Source organism: Aureobasidium subglaciale (assembly GCF_000721755.1).
Source record: "Aureobasidium subglaciale EXF-2481 unplaced genomic scaffold scaffold_6, whole genome shotgun sequence".
In the NCBI taxonomy this organism is placed as follows: domain Eukaryota; kingdom Fungi; phylum Ascomycota; class Dothideomycetes; order Dothideales; family Saccotheciaceae; genus Aureobasidium; species Aureobasidium subglaciale.
Genome location: NW_013566989.1, coordinates 250,071 through 269,563, shown reverse-complemented (window position 1 = coordinate 269,563; position 19,493 = coordinate 250,071). Strand labels below are relative to the sequence as shown.

Sequence of the window (19,493 nt, the reverse complement as noted above, 5' to 3'; positions counted from 1 at the left end):
CATAATCACGAGCTTGTACCTTCTTACATTTCTACTTCAGTCGTGTCACGTTGGTCTGAGGTGCTAGAGTATGGTACACCTGCTCAAGGTCTTGTTTGGATACTGCTGGCTATACATGCATGAATCGATAAACACAGATAAAACATTGTCAAAGAAAGGAAAAGAGAAAAACGCCCATCGCTAAAGTGTGCGTGCTGTTGGAAGAGGGAAAGAAAAGAAAAGCCATAGTAAGTACTTTCATGTTTTAGCAAAGACATGCGATGTGGTTTATCTCAAATAACTACTCCATATCAGATGGTGCTTCGCTCAGCTCGGAATCACTGGCTGCACCATTCTTCTTTCTTCTGCTCGACCTTTTGGGCGTTGCTGCAGGTTGGGCGGCTTTTTTGCCTTTGGGGGCAGCACGACCTGATCGTCTTGCTTTTGGTGGTGCCGGTGCTTCAGGCTCCTCTTCTGGCTCTTGTTCTGGCTCGACAACTTCTTCTTCGGCCTCGACTTCTGGTTCGGCATCTTCGCTTCTAGCTTGAGCCTGTTCAGGCTCTTGCTCCTCAGTATCTTCCATCTCGTGGTCTTCTACGTCGCTCTCTTCGTCGTTGCTATCGTCTTCGTCGGCGTCGTCGTCGTTTTCATCGACTCCATCGCTGTCGCTCTCCTCCATGTAGCTCTTTGCACCAGACTTGCGCGAGCTACGACGGATCTCGCTGGCTGGCGCTGACGCGGTAGCGTTGGAAGCTCTCCTTTTCTTAGGCGTCTTTACGCTCTTGACCTTCTTGCTCGATGCTGGTCTAGCCGCTTTGCCCTCGCTTGCTCTGGCACGCTTCTTGGCTTGAGTGCTTGTATTTTCAGACTTGCGCTTCTTGGTGCGCAGACGGTCTCTGACCAGGTCTTCGATCTGCTCCATCAAAGCTTCTGGTGCGTACTGCTTTTCTGAGATCTCCTGAGCCACCGTATGGTTTGGTAGGGAGGCAAAGAGGCCAATGGGGAGTCGAAGCTTGCCTGACCACACTGATAGTGACCAACCTTGCAGCTCTTGATATCTGTGGATAACCACTTGCGCAATGTCCGACAGACAGTAGAGGTTTTCGCTCTTCGACTCATCGATGCCGTCTCGGACAGATTTCATCCTTTGTGCGACATGGTAAATCAAGGTAATATTTGCTGGTGTAGCAACAGCCTTAAGGTAGAACATCATGTAGTCGACAAAGTCCCGGAGGTCTTCGGCATCAGTTGAGAAATCGGGATGATGAGCGAGAAGACTGATGAAGCGTGCGAATGTGGCTTCCATGACAGTCTCATTAGATTTGGCAAACGCGGCGGCACGCCCCTTTAGCCATGTCGACGCCGGGTTCTTGATAACTCCATTCGGCTCGAAAGCATAGACGAACACTAGGGTGTAGAAGCGGTGAGGCAGTCTACCCTGGCCGAGATACTTCTTCATAGCATCTACAAAGGCTGATCGAACCTCAGGAAGAGGATCCTGAGCAATGACGATAAGGCGATTGAAGTTCTTGGGCTCCATCAACGCGTCAAAGCGTTTGTGTGCGCTGCAAAGCTTGAGTAGTAAAACAGCAGCGTTCAATCGAAGGCGTGCCCTGTGAGGCTTAGGAGTTTCTCCCTGAGTCTTAGACAGCTCTCCATCCTTGTCAAGAATTCGGTGCAACAGTTTGAAGACTGGAAGTGCCAGCTCTGTAACCACGGACTCCATCTCAGTGTCTGGTACAGACATAGCATATGACCTAAGTCTGTTGGCTAAAATTTTGAGAGCCCAGATCTTGGCTTCGCACTCGTCATCTGGTTCTTCTTGCCATTCGACATCGTCTGATTTGGCTTGTGTGCGGACTTGTAGAAGGACCTTCTGAATCGCGATTTCCAGGATGTTATCATGTTCGTCTTCAGTATCTTTGGCTGATAACAGCATGAGTTGACTAAGTGCTGCCAGTTTTGAGAGGTAGCCATCTTCGCCATACTCGAAGCCTTGCACACACTTAGTAACAATGTCTTTGACGTACATGTCTTTCTTCTCATCTGCAGCAACGACTACTGAGACTGCGTGCTTTGCGGCGATCGGGGGATTACCATGCAGAGCAAACTGAACCATGGCTTGTAAGAAGGCACGGTCGCGAGGAATCTCCGCAGGGAATCTCTGCGCAAAGCCTGCACACGCTTTCAAGGTCTCGACAACTCCAGAATCGGTTGGCCTGTCTTTTGATGGCACTTGTTCCTGGAGTGTGGCGCACAAGCTACGCACGTGTGCCTTGAAGACCTCGGGGTTGTGAGCCGAGATTTCTTTGAGCACCTCGTGTGCAGGCGTATCGAGACCCCTAATCTCCGTACGAGAGATGTCGACAATGGTGGGAACATGACTCTTGTTGTAGACCAATACACTGGCCTGGTAAATGATTGGAAGTAGCGTCGTTAGGACCGCCGAGGTATGACCAGGTGAATCTTCGATGCGTTTCGACAGTTCCTTAATCGCGTTGTGCACCTTCTTATACTCGCTGTCAGGATTGACTGCAAAACGAATAAGCTGATAACATCTTCTGTCATGCTTCTTAGCAAACTTCCAGAGGTGTTCATTGGCCACGAGAGGCTCGGGACGTTCACGCGCAAAGAATTCGATCAGCTTGGACAGTGAGCCACTTCCTTCTTTGCCATTCTTCGCACTGACGCCTCCGTTGTAATCTTCGCATCGTTTCAGGAACGCCTCCAAGTATTGAGCCATCTTGGTTTGTCTAGATTGAAATGTGAAAAACACAGTCTTGGCCTTCTGCTCAAGGTCACGGACCAGGACCAAGATACGCTCAGCACGGATAGCATCTGGGAAAGGTGCCTTCTCGACTTGCGAAGCTGGTACTTGGCTGTCCTTGACTCGCTGTGAGTCGCCGTTTGACGCGGGTTTGGCCTTGATGGGCGGGTAGCTCAACGGTAACAGCGAGTCGTAAAGGACTTGTTGCACCAGTGCAGTGATCTCGCGGTCGTTGATGTAAATAGCATCAAATATGCGCGAGGGGATAGCACCAAGCAGCATACGAACCCTCTCGTTGCCCTCAGTGATGGCCCCTGCGGCAACACCCCAGATTCGACCGAGTAGAGACATGGCCTCGGCACGGACGCTATGCTTGCGGTCTTTGATTCTGTCGGCCAGATTTGACAGAACAGAATCGGGAGTCGTGACACTGCCGCTCGAGCCCATGCGTTGTACAATTGTCTCGAAGTCACAGCGACCGATGGCTTGCACGGCCGCAAGACGGACGTGCTCATCAGTGTCCACAAGCATGTCTGAGATGTGCCTGAGCAAAGCGCTCTCCTCTTTCGGATCGAGACCGACGCCGCCAGCAGAAGTAGATAGAATGCGGCCTGCACAAGTTACCCAGACAGAACGGACTCGAGGTGATTTGTCGTTGCGACGATTGAGGAAGCCTTGGTAAGTGGATGCGTGCACGGAAGAGAAGGCGTGAGGCGCAGCGGGAGTGGTGAGGAAGTTGTATGTCCTAGAATAGGCCGAAGGTGGATCGATGCTTTGCGAAGGGTATGCTGCGGGATCAAGAGCGATTGGAGTGGGGGGACCTGCCGCACCAATACCAGAGATCAGATCGCCAACTGTCTCTGTGGCCAATAGCCTTATATCCACATTCTCGGCGGCGAGCTCAGACTCGATCTGCGGAACAATGTTTTGTATGACCAGAGCGGCGGACCTCCAGAGTTCGCGCAACAACCTGTGAGCCTTCTCCAGAGACTTGAGCTCTTCTGCGGTCGGACCAGCAGGTGGTGCATCGCGGTCGTTGTCATCGTCCTCATCCTCCTCATCATCAGCACGAGGTCGTCGTCGCGACGTCGATTTGCGCGAACTCGAACCGTCCATGCCGTCTGATAGGTCGGCAATAATAGAATTGAAGTAGTGTGCGACCATGCGCGACATCTTGTCAGGGCAGGAGCTGCAGATGTTCTTGGCCATGTTGTAGGCTGGCGGAGGTAGTTGCAAATGGAAAGGGCGCGATGACTCGAGGGCTGATTTGTTGAGCTGAAGAGGGAAGGTGGTAGGATCGAGGCGGAGGAACTGTGCCAGGATGATATCGACAACATCGTTGGGCAGCGATGGACTCTCGTCGACGACGGTAACGAGCAGACTAGTGACATGGTGTTCGACATTCTTTCCCAGCTCTTCAGCCTTGTCGTTGTTGGATGTGTCTGCGAAGATGTCAAAGGCCCCTGTGAATAGCTTGTACAGTAGACCATCGGCACCAGGTATGTCAGTGAGGAGTACAATACTCTTGACTTCATCCAGCGATCGGACGATGGACAGATGTTGTTCGTTGTAGGGATCCTGAGGGTTGCCGAGGGCAGGCAAGACTTGAGTGATGATGAGAGAGAAGATTTGGTTCAATTGAGCGGCCTTGAAGGGAGCGTCGGGGGCCAGCAACTTGAACATCTCGACGATACATAGCGCGGTCCAGGCCTTGACACCGCGGTCGCGATGCTCGAGCAGATTGCGGTGGGCCAGCTCTTGTGCGACGGGGACGAGCGAGTCGCGATGTGCATCTTCTTGGTCGAGTTGGCTCAATTCGCCATGTAGGGTCCTCAGGCGGCGTAGTAGTTCGGCGACGGCAATCGGCTTCCCGGCGCGCCATGTGAGCGATTCGTTGAAGTCCAGAGGCCTCGGGGCTCCCTCGATGCTCTGATGCTCCTCCTCCTCATCTTGCTCCTCCTCGACCTCAACAGGCGCTTCTTCGATGACAGCCTCTTCGACGACAAGCTTCTCCTGCGCAGCACTGGCGCGATTGCGCGTTCGAGGCATGGGCTGCGGTATGGTGATGTCCAAATATGGTGGAAGAATATGTGCAAGTCAAGGACGAGCTTGATGCGTCGCGGGTGACACGCGATTGGTGTGGAAAGCGCGTCTCGACCTGGTGACGCGGGGGCCGCTCGCTCTTTCCCGCCCGATGCGCTTGCCTATTATAAATTGATGATGATGAGAAGCGGCTCTTGGACCTTGGACCTTGGACCTCTCACACACGTCTGCCTTGGTCGTACCCTTTTTGATGTGCTTTTCTTCGTGCTGGCTGGAACTTCTCCAACCCCTCTGCACACTGTCACATTGCTATTCCCAGCTACCTGATAATATGCACGAAGCGATCAAACACTCTGTATGCACCGCCGAGAGATGCCGCGCGTCTTGGCAATTAATCCTCCTTCACCTCCTCGTTCCTGCCTGAAGATCAAATAATTCATCTGCCCGTGATCGGTTCATGCTGCAGCCTGGGGAGGCTTTCATCAACCCTCCTTGACCTTCTACAATCTGCCCCATCCTGTCTCGCGACATATAAACTTCATGTCCCCTCCTATGACGCAGCAATGACTTCGTCCCAAAACTATCCTTCCGACCGCTACCTTCCTTTTCAGTATACCTCCAACAACCGTCCCCTGATCGAACGCGCCGTGAATGGTTGGCACCGCTTGGAAGAGAAGCGCTCCGAGAAGTCATACCACGACTCCGATTCTGACGACGACGACGACGATCGCGAGCTCGCCCATTGCTGCGATCTTGACTCTGACGCCTCATTTGTGAATCTTTGTCATGCTTTCTGCGCCAACCGCAGAGTCCGTCGTACTATGCTCCTCACTGTAGTTTCCATCCTGGCCCTCGTCTTCCTCTGCAGTGGTTACATCTTTCCCGCATGGCGCGAGCGGGAAGCTTTGGCTGAAGGTCTCGACAATCCAAATTCATTTGGCCATCAGATGCCCGACAAGCTAAGCGACATCATACAGCTACAACAACTACCTTCTCACCACGCGCCAGGTGGTAAATCCGACCCTGATGGCAAGAGACGTCTGATCTTCATTGGCGACATACATGGCTGCAAGAACGAACTTCTTGAGCTGCTCAAGACTGTTGGTTTCAACAAGGATCTGGACCAGATCATCGCTACTGGTGATGTTGTCGCAAAGGGGCCTGATTCCCCTGGCGTTATCGACACCCTAGTTTCTCTCGGTGCTTTATCTGTACGTGGCAATCATGAAGACCGCATCTTGTTAGCCGCACAGTCAAGAACGTCCACTGGCGACTCGCTTGAGACAGTCGACGAATCATCTACAGACATCTCTGCTGCATCAAGAGGTGCTGGACTGAAGGGTGAAGCTCTTCTCAGCTACCTCAAACCACGCCATCTCAAGTGGCTCCGTTCATTGCCCCTGATCATCCATGTCCCAGCACTCAGTCCACCGAAAAATCCGGCTCCGGCATTTTCTGATCTGGACACTCTCGGCAAGAAAAAGAAGAAGGCAAAGACCTTCCAGATCCTACACGACATCAACGTCGTGCACGCGGGCCTTGTTCCGTCTGTGCCACTCCTTCGTCAGGATCCATTCTCTGTTATGAACATGCGCAGTATGTCTCCAACCAACCACGTACCGAGCGAGAATCGCAAAAGGGGCATTCCATGGGAGCGTGTCTGGGGCTGGTACAACGATCGCATCGCCCGTACTCGCTCACCATTCATGACCTGGCTCTTCGGATCAAGCACCGAGTCCACAGAAGCAAAGAACTGGTGGAAGTCATGGCACGGCCTGTACAACAGCGAAAACGACAACGAGGAAGCTCAGACAACGGTCAAGCACCCACCACCCTCTGTCGTTGTCTACGGACATGACAGCCCCCGTGGTCTCAATCTCAAGAGATGGAGCAAGGGTCTCGATAGCGGTTGCGTGAACGGCGACAAACTCACTGCTATGGTATTAAATGCCTGGGGACAAGCAGAGATTGTCAGTGTGAATTGCAGGCACCGCAAATGAACGGTTGATATAATACAACAGGGATGGCGTTTTGGTGACCATACATTGAGCGTTAATACATGGATCAGCATTGGGTCGGCGCTAATTCCTATTTTCTATAGATGAGAAGGATAGCACATACTGCAATCGACGTACACCTATCATCATATTCCGTCCAACCAAATCAGGCTATGTGAAGACACACTTACATAGCTTGGGTCATGTAGTGTACGTACAACGTCGATGGAGCAGAATGATCTTTCCAGGGACGGGAATGAAAACAATTTTGGTTTTGAGCAAGGCTTTTCTCGTCGAGCATCCCACCCTGCTCTTGGAATGATACGTCAGTAGACGGCTACCAGATCATGCTGTACTTCTACTACTTCCATCGACTGTTAGAATAGACGTATATATCAACATCCGTGGGATTATGCGTAGATATGGCTTGCAATATGATACCAAACGAGGAATGTCATTTAAGCAAGCTTTCGCAGGAGGATCCTCCCTCACACCAAGTGATTGCAATGACTACTGACGGTCGCTCTCATCGACAAATTTATCTAGAAACGATTAGATATATGCAAGCTATATACTTCCGCTCTTCTTACGACTGCTTCTTCAAAAACTGTCCAACCTCCTTTGCCAAAATCTCATGAACATGCGAAGTCATATGTCCATCATTAAACCACGCATACTCATCCAACGGTAAGCAGCCATAGCTCTCTGGCTCCTGATTGATGAACGGTTGATTGTAACTCGCACAATATCCCGTGGTGTTCTTGATTCCATACTTGTATGGATGATCCAAGACGTTGTTCAAGAAGGTATTGACGTCAAAGCCAAAGGCATTTGCTGCAGGATTCTTGGCGGAAAAGGAGGTGATGTGAGAGGCAAGAGATTGGTCCCACCAGTTGATCATAGTGGTGTTTGGAAGTGGTGTGGCTTTGAGTACATTTCCTGGTGTGCGGTCTAGAGGAGGTAGGTTCATGAAGAGGAAGTTACGATATCCGACATCGTAGACACTTTGGACAGAGTCGAAAAGCGTACTGATCAACGTATTATAGAAGCTTGGAAAGTCGACAGAGTATTTGGCACTATCGTTGATGTCGTTTATTCCTATCCAGAATGCGACGAGTGTTTTTGAGGGATCGATGATTTTGAAGAGCGTTGGTTGGGCGTAGGTGATGAATTGTTGAACTTGTTCCTCTAGCATTACTGTGTAGTTGTGGTGTCGAGGTGTACTATGTTATATATTAGTACTGTTGACTGAGGAGATGAGACCAACTCACTGTTTGGTAGAGATATCAGCGCCTCCAAAGGCAAAGTCCCAGAGCTGTGTCTTGCACGAAAGTGGTGAGGTGAGGCCCGATTTGAGACCACAACCTGTAAGATACTCGACCCAATTTGGTCCTCCCTCAGCAGTAGCTGTCTACTCAATAATATCAGTGTACTGTCCAACACTGATCAATGCTGCTTCTGCTCACCTGATTCTGAACTATCTTGTTGTTCAACAGCTCATCCTCCGTGAACGAGAGATTGAAGTAGTCGCCAATAAAAGTCGAATTCTGTCGGCCAGCGGTACCTTGAACATATGTGTACGAGTCTCCGAATGCTAACCTGGTATACATTAGTACTCATCATCACATCCCAAGCTGAAAATATCTTACATGTACTTCGTGTCATGCCAATTAAATCTACTCTTCTTTGGAGCAGCAGCCACGCCTGTCGACAGTGTCAGGCTGCTGAGTAGGAGAGACTTGATAACAATCATTGTTGTTGGTAACCCAAATTTGCATGAGCGATTGCTTGACTTTTATATCACCAACCATGTCGATCTGGAAAAGTATATTCCATGGGCGGCCACTGTATTGAGGGGTCGCCCTCTCTTCTGTCCACCACGGTAGACCTTTGATGTATGGGCATGAGGCATGTTCCAACAAGCGATAGGCAGCGATTGGTGGAAGAAGATGTGAGCTCGGGACATCATGGTAGAGACGATCGACGGAGCTGCATATCACCCCCACAGTTCCCCCATCCGGAGAAGGAAGGCGCGGAGTAGGCCACTGCGAGGGATGAGGCCCGTCCGTCAATTGCGATATGCATTCACGTTAGTAAGATCCTCAGAATACATCAGGACCCATTAACTGATTTCAACTTTTTTTTGTGCATTTGATTCTTTTTGTCTTTGTCATCCTTCACTCTCGGCTGCCTTTCTATACATCGCAAAGAACCCCGTTGGTGCTAAACCCCTTTGATGCGCATGCCGTATGCATTTATCTGCCAAAAGCGCCCACATGCAAAAAATCCACTTGTAGCCCATGCCCGCGCCATGCCGAGATGGAAGAATGAGCAAAACGAAAATTTGTAAAAAACGAAATCAACATGAAAGACAAGGAAAACGCTGGGTGGTATCTCGTGGAAAAACATGAAGATGTTCCTGTGCTCCCCTTTTTTTTCTGCTCCGATGTGTCGCCCAATCCATATAGTGCACGCCCTTTTCGTGTATATTAGTGTGTTTTTTGGTCGCCTTTCACGAAGTAAATCCAGATATGTGAAACAGTGTTTCTGTTCGATCATGCAGATGTTGGTAATCACCCGCCTGGGACGGAACATCGTAGTGACAATGGCAAGCAAGATTTGGACCAGGTATTCAATCGGCCTGATTCGCTGTGGTTCGTTCCTTCGTTCATCCGCCCTTTCTGTCGGCTTCGTTGGCAGGCAAAGGCTCTCCGCCGCCAGTCTTGGGCGTATGCGAGCCCTTGTTGGCAGTGTTGGATTTGCTCTTCTTGTGCCCCTTTCTTGCTGGAGCTTGCTGCCAAGGACCGGCGGAGCTGCTTGTAGGAGCTTGATGCTTACCACCGTCACTGCGATGCGAATTGCCATTGTGGGACTTGGTAGCTGCCTCTGCGAGTTTGCCATTGGCAATTTGGACGTTATGCGCGAGCTTGTGGTGTGGACCCGACCTCGAGGAGTCAGTCGCTCGGCCCAACGCAGGCGATGGAGTACGAATCTCGGCGACAGGTGACAAAAGCGGTCCCATGGATGGGTGGAGCGAGGCAGCTTGCATGGAACCATTCAGACTCATCGAAGATGCATGGCTCGTATCTTGACCTTGGGACGCAGGCACGGCGTGGTTGGACATTCCCTGAGGATCTGGTGCATTCTGCCTCCAAACAGGCGTCGGAACATTCTGAGCGACATGAGCTGGCAACGAGGGCTCAACAGCATGGCCATTCGGGCGTGCGACGAAGTGCCGTGGTGCTGCTTCACCCATGTCGTGCTGCTGACCGTTGGTATGGAACACGGATGCATCTAACGACATCTGCTGAATCTGTTCCGTTGGGACTAGCTCAGGTGTGGTGTCGTTGCTTTTCTGCACCAATGGCGTCGAGGTTATTGTCGCAGAAGGCTGCTTCTGTTTTGCGCTTGCCATGTTGGATCCATTTACGATAACAGGACCTTGGCTCTCGTTGACTTTCTGCTGTACGGGTACCTGGGAGAAAGGTTGAACGGCTGCAAGAGGGTAAGCAGACGCTGAGCTCGAGTGTCGACGCCCGTCAGCAAACGGCGAGGGCGAACGGGAGCCAAGGCGCAAGCCATCAGAGGCTTGGTAGCCGAGCTCGGGAGATATGCGTCTGTCGGACTGTGGAACTATATCTCTTAGCTGTGGGACCTGTACCAAGTTGCCGCTCTGGTACTGAGGCAGAAGCTGAGGAGACTGCCCCACATAGTACCCGACATACTCCTTAGGCATAGCAGACTCTGCAGGGAAAGAGCCATTGGTCTGCCTTACTGAGCCATTTGGCTGCATCTGAGTGAAATGCTGCACTGAGCGCGGCATCATATAGGGCGTAGCAATCGCTCCGGACACATCGTAGCCTGGATGCGCAAGACCCTGGAGCGTCATCGGATTGGGGAACGAACGTCCAGGTTGGGATTGTGAACGAGCCGAAGCATTGGCCGTGCCTTCAGTGATGGAACCGCGGTGTACACCTCTCCGCAATGTAGGAGTTGCGCTCTGCAATGAGGGCGAAGAAGGTCCGATGATAGTATCCTCAGTATTTCTCGATTGGGACAAAGGTGACGGCGGAGGGTATCTCGCCGGATAATGATAAAGGTAGCCAGGCAGAAGCGGTGGTGCTGTTGTAGATGAGTTCTCGAAGATTCGTGGACTGTGGGGGCTTGGGATGTTATTCGCAAATTGTCGCGAACGAGGAGGAGTCCCAAGGTCGACACCACGAGCTTGCGCCTGAGCCTGGACCTGCTGCAACTGGACTTGGGTTTGCTGTTGTTGTAGAAGCTGGTTTCTCAAAGCCTCTTGTTGCGCCTGTAAGAAGCGATATTGCTTGTAGAGCTGATTGTGCAATTGATCAGTCGATATTGCAGTGGCTTGGAAGTAATCTGCAGGGTTAATCCCGACCGGCGGGCTCATAACGTATGGTACCCTCGAATTGCCATATGCGGTTCCACTCGAGGACCTACGGCCATTGGCCCGTTGATTAGACGGATTGCGGTTGTTTCTCGCGCCATTTCCGTTACCTCTCGCTTGGTTGTTCCCGTTGATAGGGCGTCCGGATTGAGAGGCACTTCGAGTGAGGATAGGTTTAGGCTTGGGCGGCGGCCTTTGAAATATCGTCTTCTCCTCAATAGGGAACTCGAACTGAGCGCAACACTCCTCAAGACCAGAACCGTCCTTGAGCAACTCGAATGCTCTTCGGATCTCCTTGTGTATGCCACCAAATGCGTAATCGTCGGCGGAATTTCCGAGGTTTCTTTGCGTGTTAAACGGTTCTTCGACACACAAACGACTGCGAGATTCCTTCTCCTTGTAGTTTTTTGTGTCCCAGCCCTTCTCTTTGCGCGCAAGTGGTTTGCCTTCTTTCACCGAGACCACAAGCTCTTCATAGTCGAAGACATATGCGTAATGTCGGAAGAAGTGGAAAATAAGCTGCCCAAGACTTTCCTGATTGTCTTTCCCATAGTCGCGTAGCTCTTCCAAATCGTCGGCGAACGCTGAGATCTGACCGTTGGCTTGTGTGGAGCGAGAACCGGGCATCTTCTGGAGAGATGGGAGTATTGGAGGGTTGCGGGTCTGCAGGAAGTTGAGGATCATGCATATCCATGTGTAGGAACTGATAGTGCCTCCAAAGGCTGAGAACTGTATTAGCGTACATGCATTCTTGCTTGGTCTTCGGGTACGCACCAGCATCGTTGAGTATCCTTCTTTTCGTCCAATATTTGATGATCTTCGCGAGCGGTCGTACTCGGTTGTCGATCTGGACATATGTCTTGATCATGCGCGTGTTCTCAAGAGCCAGTGGGTTGTTGACGTTTAGATCGCATGCCAGTTGTAGTTCAGGATCCCAGATCTTGACAATTGGGACCTTTGCAGATGCTCTGCAAATGACCTTGTCCATGCCATCTGCCAAAGGGATAAGCTCAATGTAAGGATAGTGAGGACTGAGAGTAACATACGTCTGTGAAGAACAGCGGCCAAAGAGTGCATGGACTCGAGCGCTTTCAGGGGTGTGGTTACACAAACATCAACTGCATAGAACGATCAGCGCATGTTGAGGAGAGCCCCGGGAGGAGCAGAGCAGGGGTACGCACCATCAGAGTCGTTGGAGCTGAGCAGGTTGCCAGAAGACCCGAAAACATTCACTCTGATCTCGTTGCCGGGCCATTCTCTGTTCAAGATGTCCTCTAGCTTCTGGACGAGTTTCCGCCTTCTTTCTTCGCTTTCATCTGTGGGTAATAACCGGCCGTAAAGTTCTCTCATGTCGCCACTCAGTTTATCATCTTGCTCTGGGTCAAGAGCCGCCTTGGGCTCTTCTGTTGGTGGTGGTAGCGGGTCGTTGCCGCCTTCAATGTAGGGTATCCGCCGTGTCCTGTACTCGGCACCAGTCTCGAATCTACAAAACTCCTGGACTGGCTTTGCTACCACGGGAGTGCCGACAGCTCCAGAAGCGCCGGCGTGAGGAGAGTTGTGACCTATTGTCTTGCTGGGAGAGGGAGATCGTGAGTGGAAACGAAGGTCTCGCGGATGTTGGTGCGGTGTAGATGGGACGGAATTTGATTGCTGAGAATTTGTTGATCGTCTCTGGGCGGACGAGGCGGCTGCCATGTTTGGGGTATGACTAGACGTCATGTAGATATTCCAACGGGGTTGGTCTTGCAGGTAATCCTCATGCTCGAACGTCGGGAGACTTGATGACTAGACCGTGGGGGTGTTGCTGGCACGGCGACGGCGAGCAGGGGTCGAGAGTCGGCGGGCCAGGTGAGCCGAGGAGAGATCGCCGGGCTGAATGCGAGAATAATCGAATGTGTTAAGAGTGCGTGAGCGATCTGGTCGACAGCGGCGCTTGTGGCACACCCGGTCCAATGTCCTTCCTTTCCCTTTGTCTCTTTCAAACACGGGCTTCTGCAGGCGCTGGTCGTGAGAAATGAGAAAACAAGAGCAAACGAGGGCGGATGCCAGAGGGTCGATGGACGAACTGAGCAAACCAGGAAGTGGCGGTCGGGACGGGCGTTGTGAATGGGGAAGGTAGAGATGGGTAAAGTGTTTCCTTGTCTTTGCTTTGTGTGCTTCTAGACGAGGGAATGATGGAGAAGACGTCGGGATCGTCTCTTATGCAGCCCCTGCTTTGCAATGCGCAAGTCCTGCCAGCAATCGTCTGCCTACTGCAACAAATGATATAACTCCCGGTTCCGCTGTTTTTGAATTAGGAAGGCGCACCTGTTCTGTTCACTTCCGCTTCGCTCTCGTTTCGTTCATTCGTAGTCCTGAACGGCATCATTAGAGGGCGCTCGGACCTTGGTCCATACTCGCATAAAATCAACCATCGAAATATCCATGCACTTGTGACCTTGACACGATTTCTTTTTCCTAGCGAACGGCAATCTTTTCCGACTCATCATCTCCTGTTCTTCTCCGGATTCTGGTTTCTATGCGGGTTCATCGCGTCGCTTAGCAGCGATCGGGTTCAGAAGCAAGGCTGAACGACCGAGTCCTCGATCCTATCTGCGGCACTCGTGTGAGACAAAGAACATGGAAGCCAACATGTGGCCGAGGACACCGGATCCCGTGAGACTTGACATTGCTGACCTATCACGTTTTTAATCACATCCGTCTGCACACAAAGTAGGTACTACCATACATGTGAATGTTAGAACGCGCGCCTGTCGACACATCGGTTTTGCGTCGTTACTACCTAGAATCTACACAAAGCTTGGAGTCCCTCCTTGGTCTTGGAGTTGTACTCCTTGACTAGACTCGCGATTTGCTTGAACTCTGGCACCGAAGCATCGCCCATGCATTCATAGAGCCACGACTCGCTAGTGGTGACGACAGCGCCAGCGGCTCTCAGTCTTGCCAACGCGATGGGCACCTCCTCCTTGTTGCAGCTGCTGACGGCGTCGGCGATGACGTAGACCTTGTGTCCTTCCTTGATCAGATCCAGTGTCGTCTGCGTAACACAGATGTGACTTTCGATGCCAACGATGATGACCTCCCTCTTTCCACCACCAAGCTTCTCGAAAGCATCACGGAGCTCTGGCACAAACATCGAAAAAGCACTCTTGTCAACATGGGCATGAGTCTGAACACCCCCTGGACTATCAAGGCCAAGCTCGCTGCATGTCTCTCCGAGTTTACCGCGCAGCTGGGTCGTTGCAAAGACGGGAATGTCGAGGATCTGACAAGCCTTGAGCAGCTTCTGAGTGGTGCTAATCACACGACCGTACTCATAAATAGCGGACCGGAATTTCTCTTGAAGATCACAAATACTGTCGACAATATCAGCGACTAAACATTGGGGCATGCTTTGAAGGCCTTTGGTCTTACAACAGAGCCGGCTTTACTATATGGCTGTCAGTCTGGATGGATTCTCAAGGTGGGGCATGACTTGTTGTTACCGAGTCTACGAGCGGCAGCCATATTTGAGAATGAGGCTTGCCTGACCTGTTTGATATTGTAGAATTTACAGAATATACAACAAAGAGCGTTTAACTTAACAATGAATGGCTATCGCTTGTTCAGTAGATGTGAATCAATGATCAACTCCGCTTGGAGGACTCCCGAGTCCCCTTTGGGCCGGCAAACGTTTCGTCATCTTCCCCCACATCCAAGCCCGAGGCGCGTCTGCAGAGTGAAACGGGCAGCATAAAGTCAACCTGAAACACTACCTGGTCGAAATTAACATGACTACGCCAGGGCTGTCATGGCAAGAAAGAAGGAGCATTGAGATGGCCGATATGGCGTTAATGAAGAGCTGGTTGGAAAAGCCTTGTTCAAAGTCAGGTCGCAATAATAAGCATAAGCTCTTAGGTATCTCTCAGGTCGTGACGGCTACGTTGAACCGCATGATAGTAACTAAAGTGCCCTCCTCATGTGCACTCGGACGTCAAATTACCTCTACTTCTGCATCATGAGCTGAACGAACTCGTTGTCTGCAATCACACATTAGCGTTGTTCTTTCGAGCCAATGTTGTAGCGGTTTGAACTCACAGTCAATTCTGCCATCGCCGTCCTGGTCGGCTTCTCTGATCATCTCGTCGACCTCGTCGTCGGTCAACTTCTCGCCAATCGAGGTCATGACATGGCGAAGCTCAGCGGCCGAGATAAAACCGTTGTTGTCGCGGTCAAAGACCTTGAAGGCTTCTCTGATCTCCTCCTCAGAGTCGGTGTCCTTCATCTTGCGGGCCATCATGGTCAAGAATTCTATAGGAAAAGAAGACGTCAGCTTCTTCTTGCACACAGTGACGAGTCTGGATTGGACTGACCAGGGAAGTCGATGGTTCCGTTGTTGTCAGCGTCCACCTCGTTGATCATGTCCTGGAGCTCCGACTCGCTGGGGTTCTGTCCGAGAGAGCGCATGACAGTGCCCAACTCTTTGGTGGTGATCTGACCTGCGCGACATTGTTAGTATGGTAGGACTCCTGAGGGTCGAGGCTGTGTCGCATTGTGGGCTAGGAGAAAGCAGGCGTAGTTCGAAAGAGGTGTGGAGTTTCGGAAGTTGTAGACGTACCATCGCCGTCCTTGTCCTGTTGTTGGGTTAGTCGACTGCGAGAGCTGCGAGGATTGGGCGCGCAAAGAGGCTGGCTGGGCAGAACGGAGGCAGCAGGGACTTACAAAGAGGGAGAAGGCCTCCTTGAACTCGGAGACTTGCTCTTCAGTGAGTGAGTCGGCCTGGAAGTGGGTGTCAGCAAGTGCAATGGCGATAGAGAGAGGCCGCGACAGCATCAGCGGGCGCCTCCTGACGATGGCGGGGCTGGCTGGGCGACAAGGGATGAGGTTACCATTTTGATGTGTGTGTCGTGAACGGTGAAGTGGTGTGAGTTATGGCTTGCGAGTGTTATGCAAAGGCCAAGATGCGAAGAAGGGGAGTGCGTGGAGGAGGGAAGAGTCCAGAATGCTTGAGATTCAGGGTGCTTTGGTGTTTCGGCGGGAGCTTGTCATTTGCACCACGTCAGCCTCGCACCCTGTCCACCATCACGAATGCTTGCTGGCTCTAGTACTAGATGGCCAAGTAACACCACGCACACTTTTCCATGCTTCTGCATCGCATTCCATGTTGATTCGGACTTTTCCCATAAACGCGCATCATGTGGCGCGATAGAAGCAATCTGTACAAGAGCCCAAAGCAACTGTTCATCATCAGACGGAGCTGACCATGTCTCCCTTTGTAGCTTTATTTCATACCGCCAATCCTATTCGCATCACCCTACGACCAAGAAGTCGCGCATCGCTGGAGGCTTCGGAGACAATGGCGAATCCGAAGAAACAAGAGGACTCATGTCCGCCGGTGCCTTTGACGATGGAGATGCTGTAATTGAAATGGACCGTCTACCACCGCGCTGGCTCGACGTGCAAGACCAGGTCGCCGAATGGTTAGAGAACATTACGAAGCAGATCAAGAAGCTGGACCAACTGCATCAGAAGCACGTACTACCAGGCTTCGATGATGAGCAGGTCAAGAGAAGGGAAGAGCGAGAGATCGAGGCCATGACTCAAGAGATCACCAGAGGCTTCCAGACATGTCAACGAGCCATTCGTCGCATCGACAACATGGTCAAAGAATCGCAACAAACCGGAAGTCTAAGCAGAGGAGAAGAGACCATGGCTCAAAATCTCAAGGTCTCATTGGCGACAAAGGTGGGAGATAGCAGTGCACTGTTTCGAAAGAAGCAGTCTGCCTACCTCAAGAGTATGTCTTGCCTACTCGTTCCAAACAGCCTATGCACCATGACTGACGTCCTCTGCAGAGCTGCGTACACTAGGTGGCATGAACTCACCGCTCGATCGTGCCGCTTCGCCCGTCCAGAATCCCTACACTGACCCTTCCCTCATGGACTCCGAGATCGATCGCAACTCTGCACAAAGCACTCTTCTACAAACCAAGCAGAAGCAGCGGTCTACCGGCCTGCACGACTCGACTATTGCCCAGCGAGAGCGTGAGATTGAGGACATTGCACAGGGCATCATCGACCTGTCCAACATCTTTCAGGAGTTGCAGACCATGGTCATTGATCAGGGAAGCATGCTGGACCGCATCGACTACAATGTCGAGAACATGGCTGTTGAGGTCAAGCATGCCGAGAAAGAACTAAAGGTCGCTACGGGATATCAAAAGAAATCGACGAAGCGAAAAATCATTTTGCTGCTAGTCCTCATTGTTGCTGGAATGTTCATCCTCTTGATGATCAAACCCAGGAATCGAAGCGCTCCATCTACCACTCCTGCACCAGCGCCTGTTACGCCACCTGAGCCTGCTATAAGACCTCCTGAACGGTCACGACGACATCTGGTCTTGGATGAACTTACAGGCGCGAGGAAAGACTGGCGAAGGCGGAAGCGAACGCCTAACGAGACTTTGAGTTTCCAATAATTAGTAATTTTACATACGGCTTCTGTCCGACCGTCCACGACAACACCATAGAATGTTTCTGTGCCCATCGTCCAGATCGTATATCAGAAGCATTGTATGACTTATATCCTAGGCATTCTTTCGGAAGGTGTCGGCGCTCTGCGCACATTGTCTTGCCATCTCAGTCTGCTCGTCGGTCTGACAGATGAGGACCCTGTGCTTCGATCCTGACTTTGTAATATCCACCACTTCCTTGTCCTCGGGTTTTCTGTTCTTCTCTGCGTCAAGCTCGAAGCCTACGCAACCAAGCTGTTCGGTCACACGAGCGCGCAGTTGACTTCCCTTCTCTCCAATACCACCAGCAAAGACCAGAGCGTCGACCTTGCCACCCATCTTGACGTAGTAGCCACCCACAAAGTTCAAGATCTTGTCGACAAACAGGTCAAAGGCGAGCTGACATGCCTTGTCGCCTTCTTCTGCCTTCGAACTGATGACACCAAAGTCAGTGGTGCCTGCGATAGCATTCCATCCACTCTTCTTGTTCAGGATCTCCTCGGCCTCGGTAATGTGCAGATCCTTGGTGCTGCTACGACTAGGCTTTCCAGCATTGTGCGTAAAGTGGAAGATCAAACTTGGGTCGACTGAGCCTGATCTGGTTGCACCTGGGAGACCTGCCAGAGGGGTCAGGCCCATGGTAGTATCGAAAGATTTACCGTTGACAATGGCACATGCAGAGGCGCCACTACCTAGGTGAAGAGCAATTATGTTTAGTGAGTCCGCAGGCTTGTTCAGAGACTCTGCTACTGATCTGGCGATGAATGCATATGAGAGACCATGGAAGCCATACTTGCGAAGCTTATTGTGCTTTGCTCGCTCTTGGTCAATAGGGTATGTTCGGATGTGCTCAGGAATCTATAGCATGGCATGTCAGACTTGGAAATCAGTTTTCTTGCACGTAGACTTACAGAAGAGTGGAACGCGGAATCGAAGAAAGCAACGTTGGTTGCTTTGGGCAACTGTTCATGAACCGCTTTCACAATGGTGAGAGCACCTGCATTGTGGCTTTCATGCTGTCAGTCAACGACAAAGTCTAGATAACGAGATACTCACAGAGGTGCAAGGTCAGAAAGCTCCTCAATATGATGGTAGGTTTCTTTGTCAATTCTCGTGGGCTTGTCAAAGTCACCTCCGTGAACCACTCTGTGACATGCGAATTCAATGTCCTCCTTGTTCTTTAGGTCGGGCAAGTCGTCGTCGTTCAGCAGGTGCTCGAGAATATAACTGAACGCGTCTTCCTGAGTTCTGACACCCTCGATTTCCTGATCCTTGATCTTGTGATCTCCACGCTTGTATGTGAGCGTTGAAGGAGGTGCAGTTAATCCAGCGACAGACACCTCGGCCAGTTGAGAGGGCTCAGCATCTTTAGAGCTGCCCTTGAAGACAGAGACCTTGACAGATGATGAGCCAGCGTTGATCGAGAGAATTAGCTTTGCCATTCTGGTTTGATTTTGTTTTGAATGTTAAGTGATGAATATCCGTAAGATGTTCATCATGTTTTGTGCTGATGGGACGACCATTTCAGTGACGCAACTCGGGTGATCATCCGGGCCTGCCGAAGCTCGTGTATACTTGCCCGAAGTTGTGCTACCAAGTTCGCCCCAGCACCCTGACCTGAGTTTCTCGAACATCTCCATGGATGAAATTCCATCATTATTTGCTGACAACAACATCTAATGTGAGGCTGTTATACGTATATGCATGTATAAATGTATGTATGTAGGCGACTGTCGAACAAGAGAAAAGTGTCGAGGTATCTGGCGACTTGCGGTTATGTCATGACCAGCCATGTTCCCAGATCGA

The 19,493-nt window shown here is 51.2% G+C and overlaps 8 protein-coding genes across 8 annotated transcripts; 2 read left to right on the top strand and 6 right to left on the bottom strand.

Annotated features, from left to right (window-relative positions):
• Positions 1–36: 36 nt before the first annotated feature.
• Positions 37–5,114, bottom strand: AUEXF2481DRAFT_614920 (uncharacterized protein). Its single transcript, XM_013490104.1, has 3 exons — positions 5,032–5,114; positions 4,270–4,950; positions 37–4,188 (listed from the first exon to the last, which is right to left on the bottom strand). Exons 2-3 carry the CDS (start codon positions 4,793–4,795, stop codon positions 281–283), a joined length of 4,434 nt encoding a protein of 1,477 aa, XP_013345558.1. The 5' UTR covers positions 4,796–4,950; positions 5,032–5,114; the 3' UTR covers positions 37–280.
• On the top strand, positions 4,822–6,789 carry AUEXF2481DRAFT_3511 (uncharacterized protein; the record flags this gene model as incomplete). Its single annotated transcript, XM_013489763.1, has 2 exons — positions 4,822–4,869; positions 5,401–6,789. 2 exons carry the CDS (start codon positions 4,822–4,824, stop codon positions 6,787–6,789), a joined length of 1,437 nt encoding a protein of 478 aa, XP_013345217.1.
• Positions 6,790–7,080: 291 nt separating this feature from the next.
• On the bottom strand, positions 7,081–8,896 carry AUEXF2481DRAFT_615056 (carbohydrate esterase family 16 protein). Its single transcript, XM_013490103.1, has 5 exons — positions 8,591–8,896; positions 8,436–8,490; positions 8,253–8,385; positions 8,058–8,197; positions 7,081–8,009 (listed from the first exon to the last, which is right to left on the bottom strand). The coding sequence occupies exons 1-5, from the start codon at positions 8,595–8,597 to the stop codon at positions 7,373–7,375; spliced, it is 972 nt and encodes a 323-aa protein (XP_013345557.1). The 5' UTR covers positions 8,598–8,896; the 3' UTR covers positions 7,081–7,372.
• A 558-nt stretch (positions 8,897–9,454) lies between these two features.
• Positions 9,455–12,892, bottom strand: AUEXF2481DRAFT_27950 (uncharacterized protein; the record flags this gene model as incomplete). The annotated part of the gene is made up of 4 exons (XM_013489858.1): positions 9,455–11,919; positions 11,972–12,190; positions 12,244–12,315; positions 12,379–12,892. 4 exons carry the CDS (start codon positions 12,890–12,892, stop codon positions 9,455–9,457), a joined length of 3,270 nt encoding a protein of 1,089 aa, XP_013345312.1.
• Positions 12,893–13,833: 941 nt separating this feature from the next.
• On the bottom strand, positions 13,834–15,053 carry AUEXF2481DRAFT_38226 (uncharacterized protein). The gene is made up of 3 exons (XM_013489929.1): positions 14,683–15,053; positions 14,612–14,627; positions 13,834–14,553 (listed from the first exon to the last, which is right to left on the bottom strand). The coding sequence occupies exons 1-3, from the start codon at positions 14,702–14,704 to the stop codon at positions 13,980–13,982; spliced, it is 612 nt and encodes a 203-aa protein (XP_013345383.1). The 5' UTR covers positions 14,705–15,053; the 3' UTR covers positions 13,834–13,979.
• Positions 15,054–15,181: 128 nt separating this feature from the next.
• AUEXF2481DRAFT_27948 (uncharacterized protein) lies at positions 15,182–16,068 on the bottom strand (the record flags this gene model as incomplete). Its single annotated transcript, XM_013489857.1, has 6 exons — positions 15,182–15,216; positions 15,275–15,487; positions 15,550–15,675; positions 15,795–15,810; positions 15,899–15,955; positions 16,066–16,068. The coding sequence occupies 6 exons, from the start codon at positions 16,066–16,068 to the stop codon at positions 15,182–15,184; spliced, it is 450 nt and encodes a 149-aa protein (XP_013345311.1).
• Positions 16,069–16,371: 303 nt separating this feature from the next.
• Positions 16,372–17,654, top strand: AUEXF2481DRAFT_3506 (uncharacterized protein; the record flags this gene model as incomplete). Its single annotated transcript, XM_013489762.1, has 3 exons — positions 16,372–16,394; positions 16,456–16,973; positions 17,032–17,654. The coding sequence occupies 3 exons, from the start codon at positions 16,372–16,374 to the stop codon at positions 17,652–17,654; spliced, it is 1,164 nt and encodes a 387-aa protein (XP_013345216.1).
• Positions 17,655–17,762: 108 nt separating this feature from the next.
• On the bottom strand, positions 17,763–19,181 carry AUEXF2481DRAFT_72932 (uncharacterized protein; the record flags this gene model as incomplete). Its single annotated transcript, XM_013490050.1, has 3 exons — positions 18,744–19,181; positions 18,599–18,695; positions 17,763–18,545 (listed from the first exon to the last, which is right to left on the bottom strand). The coding sequence occupies exons 1-3, from the start codon at positions 19,127–19,129 to the stop codon at positions 17,763–17,765; spliced, it is 1,266 nt and encodes a 421-aa protein (XP_013345504.1). The 5' UTR covers positions 19,130–19,181.
• Positions 19,182–19,493: the final 312 nt, after the last annotated feature.

Excerpts from the sequence above, each read along its gene's own strand:
- AUEXF2481DRAFT_614920 (XM_013490104.1), bottom strand. The coding sequence starts at position 4,795 with ATGCCTCGAACGCGCAATCGCGCCAGTGCTGCGCAGGAGAAGCTTGTC. Across the intron at positions 4,189-4,269 it reads ATCGCTGGATGAAGTCAAGA|ACACATCCAACAACGACAAG; the intron begins GTATTGTACTCC and ends ACATCTTCGCAG.
- AUEXF2481DRAFT_615056 (XM_013490103.1), bottom strand. Across the intron at positions 8,386-8,435 it reads TGGCATGACACGAAGTACAT|GTTAGCATTCGGAGACTCGT; the intron begins GTAAGATATTTT and ends AATGTATACCAG. Across the intron at positions 8,010-8,057 it reads GCTGATATCTCTACCAAACA|TACACCTCGACACCACAACT; the intron begins GTGAGTTGGTCT and ends TATATAACATAG.
- AUEXF2481DRAFT_38226 (XM_013489929.1), bottom strand. The coding sequence starts at position 14,704 with ATGGCTGCCGCTCGTAGACTCG.